Source organism: Aplysia californica, unplaced genomic scaffold (assembly GCF_000002075.1).
Source record: "Aplysia californica isolate F4 #8 unplaced genomic scaffold, AplCal3.0 scaffold02016, whole genome shotgun sequence".
Lineage (NCBI taxonomy): Eukaryota > Metazoa > Mollusca > Gastropoda > Aplysiida > Aplysiidae > Aplysia > Aplysia californica.
Genome location: NW_004799286.1, coordinates 1 through 11,240, shown reverse-complemented (window position 1 = coordinate 11,240; position 11,240 = coordinate 1). Strand labels below are relative to the sequence as shown.

At 40.0% G+C, this 11,240-nt stretch overlaps 1 protein-coding gene across 1 annotated transcript; it reads right to left on the bottom strand.

Moving 5' to 3' along the window:
* Positions 1-10,582: 10,582 nt before the first annotated feature.
* Positions 10,583-11,240, bottom strand: LOC100533421 (NCAM-related cell adhesion molecule; the record flags this gene model as incomplete). The annotated part of the gene is given in 1 exon segment (NM_001204471.1): positions 10,583-11,240. A coding segment is annotated over 1 exon segment (18 nt), but the record flags the coding sequence as incomplete, so codon positions are not given.

The following is an 11,240-nucleotide window of genomic DNA, read 5'->3' as shown; positions in this document are numbered from 1 at the left end:
CACATTTCGTTGTGGGGAGGGGGGGAGGAGAGATTGCATTATGGTTCTGTTTTGTTTTTGTTTGGGGGGGTTTTCTACGGGAGGGTTCCGGGGTTTATGGTTGGGGTTTTGGGTTGGGTTCCTTCCTCTTTCTTGTTGCAGCCTTGACTGGTGTGATATTTTCCATCCTCCATGTGCTCGTCTGTTTGTATCTTTTTGTCGTTAGCTAGTGTGTTGTTAGCCTAGGGGAGGTGGGTTTTCTTTCCTTTCCTCCTGGCTACAGTTGGTAGAGTGTTGGCGTGCTGTGCTCAGGGAATGCCCGGTGTGTTGAGTGTGACACGGGTCTAGCGTGCTCAGGCGTGTAAGTGTGTTGTTGTTAGTGAGCCGAGGCACCTCATGGATTAAATGATGCGTGTTCATGTCAATGTGTGTGTGCATTTGTATGTATGTGTGTGTGTGTTGTTCTCATATATATTGAAGCTTGAGATGTTTACGGAGGGTGGTTGCTTAGGTGGGCGGAGGGCTGGCTTGTCTATTTGGTACCCAGTGGAGAAAGTGCAAAGACAAAAGAAAGATGTCAGGAACAGGGGGAGGAATGAGTTGATAACGAACCATCGATTTCATTTGTCTTTACAAAGATTAGAATCAAGCAAACGCACAACATACGCGCTGGCAAACACGTACGTACGTACACACTACCGCCCCAACACATAAATGCCTTCAGACTTTCGACGTGCTGTTTGCGTCTATACGTCCAAGGTCACAGTCCTGCTAGTGGGTGGTTGGCGGGTGCTCTGGTATGGTTTGCTTCTTCTTTCCAATCAAACATCTATCATCCTTATAATCGATCTCTTCTCCTTCTTTTCTTTGCATGTTCTTCTCTTGTATCACCTTTAAACTTTAACCCTCAGCCTTTGTATGACCTCTTTGTATTGCAAGTCTAGTGCAGTCAACCTGTTTCCAAAATTAAACAGTCCCGCTTGTGTGAATGCATTCATTCATTCATTCACAGACAGGCCCCAAAGTTACATGTGTGTTTGCGTGTGTGTGTGTATGTTAGTACTAGTGTGTGTGTGTGTGTGTTAGTGCTAGTGTGTGTGTGTGTGGTGGAGGAGGGGAGGGAAAGAGCTGTGCAGAGACTGTGAGAGTTGTTGCTTCTGGAGTCGGACTGAATGGGTTTGGTTTGGCTTGTAAAAAGTGCAGGAAGGAAGGAAGGATATAGTGCGAGGTGGGATTTTGTGCAGCATAAGGGATAGAAAATGTGATGGGTCAGGGCTTGTTTTTTTATGGCGTTTATATTGGCATTGGTGGTGTGTGCATTTCCCTTTCGGAATATTTCAGCGAAAGATGGAGGGAGGCGATGGTCTCTCTTTCTCTCTGGTACACGTAAATTCATAAATGGCTTCTACATACAGACACACTGTGTACAGCTTAGTTCATACCCTGTTATAGTCTTCACACACACACACACACATGCCCACACACACACACACAATGCCCACACACACACACACACACACACACACACACACACACACACACCTGACACTATTCTGGTTTACCTTCATCCCCCAATGTGTTATTGGGGGGGGTTTTTGTGGTTTATTTTGCTGCTGAGAATATCGCGCGTGTGTTAAGCTCCCGGGGCGTCCTGTCCATCTTGTACCTGGGAGAGTGTCCACACACACCTGTTGTCCTGGGCTGTTGTTTAGGAGGCAGGCTGCGCAGCCCCCATGTCATGCACTTCATCTGATGCTGTTGATTTTACCTTGTATTTTGTACGCTACTCCCTCAGTCATGTTATACAATTCTCACCACATTCTTGGACAAAAAAAAAAAAAAAACATTTCACTGAATAGTTGAAATGCTTATATTAGTATACCTTTGTATTATTCTAAATGCTATACAAGACATCCATTTCTAGATCGACTGCAATTCAGTTTGTACGATTTTTACGATGTGTTATGGTTTTCGTTTTGTTTCCCCCCCCCCCTCCCAAGTGGTGCGAAGATAATGTGGTCTCAAACCTGTGTACATTTGTGGTCCCTTCTGTGGGGGGCTCGTTGTTTTGTTATGGGATTGTTTTTGTTTTGTTTTTTAATTCTGGCCATTGTGTGAGACGAGCAGGGTTGTCTGTGCCCGTGTCGCCAGAGGGCGCTCCTTAATGATTCACTTAATATTGATATCAGCTGTGCTCTTAGCCTGGAGGCTTGGTGGGTGGATGGATGTGTGTGCACGGGAACGAGAGAAGGAGTGAGTGAGGTGATGAGGTTGAATGCTGTCTGTGTATATATATATAGTGGAAGGGCGATTGAGGGAAGAAATAAATGTGTGGACGATGGTTAGTAAAGGGATGTTTGTTTGTGTGTTTGTGCCAGGTGGTAGATTTGTCTGTAGCGAAAGGAAGAACGTGGGAGTGCTAAATACTTCTCTTGTGCAAATTTCTGAGACTTTCTAATTACTGCTTCACAATTCACGAGTGTAGGCGTGCTTATACTTATATATATATGTGCATGTGGGTGTGAATGTATATATATATATCCATGTATGCTTGTGGATATGTATGTTGTGTATGTGTGTGCTTCCTCGTTTGTGTGTGCGTGTGAAGTCAGTCTGCCCGTCTATCAAAGTGAGACCCCCACCTACCTACAGTTTTGTAAGGGCTTGGATTGAACCAACCTGTCAGTGAAGAGAAAGTTATGGCCCGGACAGACGAAGTGGCTGGGTGGGTGGTTAGCGGGTGCTCTGGTTTACGCCTTCTTTTTCCGGTCAAACGTCTATTGACCTTATCTCTGCCCCCTCCTTCTTTTCAACGAACAATGTTACTGATTAGCGATACCTCTGATCTTCGGCACTTACTCAACCCATCTTCCTTCTTGTCTTTGAACGTTACTGATAAGCAACACCTCTAATTTTCAGCACTTGCTCAACCTATTTGTGTTGCACGTGCTGTAAAACTCTTATTTTTTAAATAATAAGATGGGAGTGTCTCTTATGGTAAGAGACAGCTGTCCTCTTTTGATGCTGGCGCAGTGTCCAGTGTGGTCGGTCCGTGTGCTGCCACGTGGCTGTAAACGGTGCGGATCAGTTCACCGTACCGTACGTTCTCACTCTCCTGTCTTACTTTCCCCTTTGTTATTTTTGTCTGTCTGTCTGTCTGTCTGTCTGTCTGTCTGTCTGTCTTACTTTTTCCCAGCACTAAATGACCATCATTGTGTCGATGTGCTTCTCGTTACTCTTTTGTGACACCTCTAATCTTCTGGCGCTCATATGACCTTATGCAGTTGCGAACGCCGTAAAACCTCTACTAAAACTAAACGTTACTCAAACAGTCTCGTGTTATCCCCCGCCAGTGTTCGACCTTGTTGTAACTTGTAGTCATGTGATAATAACTCTTCTGTATTCTAATTGTCTTTGGCACTCATATGACCTTATGCAGTTGCGAGCGCCGTAAAACCCTCTACTAAAAAAAGATTCAGAGTCTGTCATGGGCATATGTGTGAGGCATCGTGGGGAAAATCAGGCGCTCATCAAAATAATGCAATCAAAGACACTGGCATTTTCCCTTGGCGTTGGCCAATATTTTTTGTTTTTTGTTTTGGCTCAACACTTTTTCTGTCCGTTTAAAAACACTTTTATGTGTTGATATTTATGAAAATCGTTGATTAAAGTACAAAAAATTAACGCTATCAGTTTCCAAGGACTCTGAAGAGATATATATATATATGGAAGTGGAAGTGACCAAACTTTGGCTGACATTTTCTCACTAATTTTACTGCTGAAACCAAGTGACCTAGGCCTCCTTCAATGGCAAATACCTCAACTTCTATACATAATAGACGAATATTTTTTTCAGCGAAATGTACTCAAATACACAAGCTTAAAGTTGACATCAGTCTCAATAATATGTCCCTGAATTGATGAGCACCTGATATCCACCGCGCCGTCACACATTTATATAATATCTCTCTTCTCCCCCCCCCCCCCCCCCTCCCCTTTCTGCTTTGTTACATGCTTTGGAGTGTTTGATCGAGGAAGCTTTTGTGTGTGTGAGGAGAGAGGCTGTGTGTGCTAAGGAATTAAGCTTTTCAAAACACTGAGTATCAAATTGTATGAAATTTGTGTGTTCACAAGTGTGTCATCATCTGTGTGTCTGGGCTTGGTTTTTTTTTTGTTTTTTATTTCAGAGTGCAATGGCAGGTGTGCTTGTTCGTGTGTGTGTGTGCGTGCGTGCGTGCATGCATTTGGCAAAACTACTGAGGGTGTGTCCATAATTTGATGTGTGTGTTGATTTATTTGTCTGAACTATTGAGAGTGTGTCCATACTTTGGTGTGTGTGCGTATGTGTGTGCGTATGTGTGTGTGTGTGTGTGTATGTGCGTGTGTGTGGAGCAAAGAGAAGCCGGCTAGTGTACATAGTCTACACACACTACTGTACAGGAGCGACTCTGCTACAGACAATAAACCTATTATCCAACCACAGACTTCCTCCCATCTGTTGCCTGCCTGGTAAGATCAGGGTCTGCTCATAACACAAGTCTGCTTTCTTCTTTCTCTGTCTGAGACAGTGTATATATATAATATATAAGTTAAGAGTATATATATATATAGAGAGAGAGAGAAAGAAAAATGCAGACATGTGTGTTATGTTATTATATATATAATACATATTATATACATATATATAATACATATTATATATAATACATATATAATATATATATATGTATTATATATAATATACATAATATGTATTATGTATATATATATATATATGTATTATATATATGTATTATATATATTTATATATAATATATATATATATATTATGTATATTATATGTATATATATATATATATATAAATATATACATAAACATATGGAACATATACACACACCTATATGCACACACATACATATATATAAAAGAAGTCATCTGTTTGTTTTGAGCGTTTTTTTTTATTTTTCTGTATACTTTTCTTTGTACGACGATCAGAACAAGATTGAGAAACAAAAAAGGGAAACAACCATGAGAAATTAATCCTAAGCAATTGCGTGCTGTGGCGGTCTGGGTCAGCAACTCGGTTCAGACCCGGCTCTGTGCACCAGAGAATCGAACAAGGTTATCGATTGAAGTACTTGGCGATACGGGTGAACAAGTAAAATCATTAAAATGTAATGCAAAATAAAAACGTGTGTATTATTATAAGGATGGAACTTGTGGTCTCTTCAACAGTGTTCACACGAGGTCTGTCTTACTTGTCTTACATCATGTGTATGTAGCCTGTGGTACTGCCATGACCAAGTGTTTCACTCGACTCAAATGAAGGTAGATAGATCGGCGCCTGTGGTTGAGCTCGTCTCGAGCGTTCACCCGTCCGTCGGTCGGTCGGACGTTAAAACGGGACATCAGAGCCGGGTCTGAACGAGTGGCCCAAAATGTTTTCACTGAGGAAGCAACTTGTCCACATCAAAAGCATACAGACTTGGAGGGGGGGAATACCTCACCATGCGTAAATGAGGGAATATGTATCATACATCAAATATATGTGTATGTATGTATGTATATATATATAGGCTTATTATATATATACACATAACTGATGAACTTCAAGTCCTTTGGAATTCATGAGAAAGTCGCATTAGAGCTTCACACAGAAATATTTTCTGTCGGTGGACACGTGCGGGATCACACACTGACCTCAGAGAGATTTTGTCCGAAATCCAGTTGCTCATCGGGTGTGTGTTTTAATTTTTTTAAAGTTTGTTAAAAACCACAAAAAAACACGTATTGAAAGAAGCAGCTCATGGCAGGGTCTGGCAGACCAAATGTTTGCAAGATGTAGTAAAGTGGTCAAAAGTAAAGACTTCATTTGAGAATATTATTTTTTTTAGAAAAGTTATAAAATGGTAAAGACACTAAAGTGTACAATTTTGTTACAACTCGGGATATTGGGCAAGTTTGTTCAGACAGAGTAATAGAGTTATAATTTATAAAGAGACATTTTTGTTTTCCCCCCTGTATACGTCATGTCAAAACAAAACCCCAAAAGAGCTGGGCTTTAAAAAAAGATAAAAATGGCATTGAATTGAAAAGTCCTACATAGACATCATAGAAAAGTAAAAGCAATTGGACAAAGAACATGTAGAGTACGGAGATATAGAATATGCTGTTCACACATCAAGTCGGTGAATACATCAAAGGCATTTATGATGTTGTACTACGCGAAATATGAAGATCTTGTAACCGTTATTAATAGTAAGAAGCAGGAGATGTCAGTCTGTACGTAACAGGAACACCCACTGAAGTAGGCCTATCATCCTCAACTTCACGATAACCCACTTCAATTTTTTATGCAAAATGTTTTTGTTCACCCAGCATCACATTTACCTCCATGCTCCATAACTTTTATTAAGTCTCAAAACACGATAGAATGGCTGAAAAACTAGCTTTCAAAGCGCTCATCAAATAATATCAATAACAACTGAACGAATGTGGGTTTTCCTGGACTGCCACAAAAAGACACTCAAAGCTTGATTTGTTCAGAAAAAAACGGAGATGGAAAAGAAAAAACTTGTCATTGTAAAAGCCAATACACTCAGAACAAAAAAAACCATGGCCTGCAGTCCCGAACAAGACGATGGGGAATGGGACGTGGGTGAAGTGGGGACCAGAGAGAGAGGAAACCAACCAGGGCAAAGCTGTTGTAAGCTAGCTGCAGAAATCTTCCCTACCTCCACGAGTCCCACCTCGTTGGGGGACGGGTGGTGGATTCACGTCAGGGGGGGGGAGGGGGATACACAAATTAAGTTTGTACAATCTTCAAACAAGACAGGCATGCTCTAAAAAGCAGTCACAAACTCTCACAGAATTCTACATCATTACAGACTCAAACATATATATGAAATGTATGCTTTTTCTGGATGGACAGAAGACACAGCATAGCATTCATGTTTGTATCCACGCGCACAAACCAGTTTCTCACTCACACACGCACACACCGTACAAGACAAACATTCACGAACACATACTTTTTCTACACCTCACACACGCACACACATTCACTACACATGACATAAGGTTCACAGACAGACCTACTCAGTCAAATTACAAATTCTTACACAAAAAGAAACAAATCTCCAATTCAAATTCATCCCCAGTAACCCCCCCACCACTATCCATCTAGAGAGACTACTTCAGGGAATAACAACGAGAAGTTGAGAACTAACATCTCTGCGCTTGCCATGCACGAGTTATTTTTTTTTTCCTTTCATGGGATGAAAAGAACATTCTTGTAATGGAAAAGTAAAGAAAACAAACTTTTCATAACAGTTGCCAAGATGACAACCCAAAAGAGAAATAAAACGTTCCTCATTATTTTTTCGTCCTGCAAGTACAATAAATGCAAGCTGCAGAAAAACAATAAATGTGTCATATATAGCCAGAAACATAAACGTTAACTTAGCCACACAGGGTCACAGAGGCAGTGAATAATGGATTGTAAAATAAACTATAAAACCATACATATAAAAACAAGTCAAGGACTTCAGCCTCAGAACTATATTGAGTAGTTGGGAGTATTTATGTACTGTAAACAAATGTAAAAATAAGACCACAAAAAAATTGTTATGAAAAGAGAGAGAGCCATTTTTAGATTCGATGATATACAGAAAGCGGTTGACAAAAAAATGAGAGCTCCCAGCATAGCTACTGCTGGTGACATTTTTCGTTTGAATGAATGAACGAACTTTGATCCAGTTTCATGAGGAATGTCTCTCAACAGTCCAGAGTTCTGTACTGAACTAGTAGTAGATATAACACTTGAGGGGTTTGCAACAATCGCCTCACCAAACTCAAAGCAGGGAGTACAATACCTCTCGTTTTTTCCTTAGGACTGGAATTGTAACGATAACACATCCCGTCAGTATGGGTCATCTCTTCTTCTGTTATATATATATATATTTTTCGAAAACAACATGGTGCTTCTTTCAAAAAGTAGAAATAAAGTACAATAGTTTCTCACTTCTCTTCAAAAACAAAACTAGTATGTTTTTTAAAAAGTGGATTCATGAACTGGTAGGGACTAGATTATCTGCAGGACGTTTGTCTGAATGAGGGAATGGTGTATAGAACGCTTATTATAGTACGTTTATGGTACATGTGTAGAACTACCCTAGCAAATGATACAACATAACAATATTGGATACTTTCATAATATCGTCCACGACTGAACGGTGAGAATCTCCCCTCCGGGCGGCCATTGTGACATCCACTCACGACATTTGAGGAGTTGCGTGGTCTCAGAGGTAAGGATAAGTCACAACAGACGTCAAGTTCAAGGATGTTGTGTAAGGTCATGAGGTAATGACATAGTTCCTTCTCTCCCCAGCGTCACCGTCGCCAGTGTCACAATCCACAACCCAAAATTACAACATAACCTGGTCTAACTTTGATTGAAGCAACAAAATATATATCAATATAATCAATTATATATATATATATATATATAGCATTCCCAGCAACAAATCATTGTGAGGAAAAGGTTAGGCAAAAAAACAGTAACATAAACAGCAGCATTAGTTGAGGGAAACTGAAATAATCTACTAGATTAGTTCTCTACTAAGCCAGACGGGAAGAAGTTCTGGGCTCTACTACAGGAATTAGTTCAACAAGTCACTTTACAGAGATGACTGCACACAGAGTCACGTAGTCGCAGTCAGCGGCCCGCCCAACAGTCGGGATGTACAGACAGGACAACAGATGACTGCACACAGAGTCACGTAGTCGCAGTCAGCGGCCCGCCCACAGTCGGGATGTACAGACAGGACAGCTTTCTCTTCACCACAACAACAACAACAATAACAAAGAAATGAGCAGCCAGCCTCCATCTGGGCCAACATTCACAGTTGAGCTGAGCACAACAGTTTCACCAAACACCGTTCTTCTCTCGCCAACAACAGCACAGAAAATTCTCTCTACAAAATCATTAATTTCATACAATTTGTCTTCATGTCTTCCCTTGAAATATAGGTCGCCTTTAAAGTCTCTTAATAGTCCCATCACCAATTACTTTGTTCTCAAATCTTGTCTTTTCTCAATGCAGGATGGGTTTGAGCATTTGGGTTTCTTTTGGGGGTTTTTAGTTGAAAATAATACATTTGCAGGAAATATTTATTCATATGATCATTGCACCCAAAAAAATGTAAATTTCACTCTGAGACTCAGCATGAGAACGGTAAGCATACGGTGTCAAGTGCATGTGATAAGAATTTAAAATATAAGAAAATTCAAAGCATCATACGAAACAATATTAAAGACTTAGTAAAAGCGCCATCGACTTAGCACAACTAGATGCTGCATAAATATATATAGATTCTCACAAAAAATGACACACATTTGTCAAAAATACTCTGTGCTTTCATTACCTTGTCACAACAGCTGTAAAATTACAAAACATTTCATCACTCCTCATCTGATGATCAAGTTCCAGAATGGTCGCAAAGAAAAAACAATTTTCTCTGTTTGGAGTTGGAGGAAAGCCATCACATTCATCAAGGTATTCAAAGTCCGTGTGGGGAAATTATCAAAGATGACCAGTAAAAAAAAAATGAATATTAACCTCAACCAGAACATTCAAGGAAACAAATTTTGACTACACACATGATCCTAAATTACGGCTGTAATAGTGATGTAAAATCAAGTCTAAACTTGTGAAGTTGAAGGGAAAAAAATGAAACATCCATTTGTGCTCCTTTTTCAAAACTTGCAGATTTTCACTTTGAGTGACCGCGAGGGATGTTAATGGTCGAACTACTTAGCTCCTGCTGTATTGTGGAATATGCACACAAACAATGTATACATATTCTCGCAAAATATATATAGGCTTACACATGTTTCTGCTGGGCCCTGCCTGCCAGGGTTCATGCCCCTGGTGCTGTCCTATGTGACAGGAGATGAACAGTTGGGAATGTTGGAAGCTCAAACTTTGAACTGTGCTGTGAGCGCATGTCACGACACCATGCTAGACATCCCCCGGCCTACACGCCTGCTAACCTCCATCACCACTACATTTTTTTAAATATGCGATATAATCTACACGTTCTACAGAACCAAACACGTCTTTTCACAACCTAACCCAAGAACTTCCACCCTGACAAATCCCATTCTACATGATGGAGACAGCCGGGCTTATCATTTTACTGCTGTATAAAACAGGCAACTTTGCTCAGAAATCCATGTAGCAATATTTCTCAGTTCATGGGCGTCAACACAAAACTACACAAGGAATTGTCGATCGTTCAAAAAATCTCTCATGCAATTTATGTTTATAGATTTCTTCTTTTACGCCAATCTTCTAATCTTCCAAGAAAAAAAACCTTGATTATGACCCACTCACTCCTGATGGTGATGAGAGGAACTCACAGAAACCCCTGCCTACAAGTAAGCCAACAGCTACCCAGTCATTTTCAACAAAATAGTTATCACTAAATCGAACAGCTCAGATTTAGACCTTACGTCAGCATGCATATGTGTGTGTTCATCCTAACAAAAAGATGCTGTTGATGATGCACACGATTTTAAAAATACCTGATAAATAGGTTAAAAAATCCAAAATTCTTCATTGTTCAATAATTCAAAGTATTTCTTTACTTTAAAACATAAAATCCAACACATTCCCATACCAAACTAAGACTATGACTGACAGTGGAGTGACTGGACCAAACTATTGACGATTGTACCAGAGGGGAGGCCCTGCTGCTTCGGAACAAGTTGTACAAATTAAAGTTGTGATAAAATTTTGTTTGCATTACTATGAAACATAAACATAACATTTATCATTTATAGCCGCAGATCTTATTATCTTCTTCAAGCATAAATTGCTGAAATAAAAACAACCTTAAAACTTAAAAACAACCTTTTTGCCGCAAGTTGATTTTCATGGCTGCAGTTGAGACAGCAGAGAATACTTGGGCAGTTATTTGTCCACCTGTACGGGTGAACACAGCTTTCCATCAATTCACTTTCATGGCACATTCTAAATTCAAAACTTTGAAAAATAAAAATATTGTAGATATATATTTACACACGAATGTGTAACATAATATAGTTAATACTATGCAAATACGCTATGCCTCTCTTTAAAATGTAGATTTTGTGGATTGTTCTCACACTAAGCAAATATGGTAGGCCTCTCCAAAAAAATCCTGGAGTTGAGGAGTGGCCATCAGCTGAGGTGTCCAGATCAAGCAGGAGGGTTCTC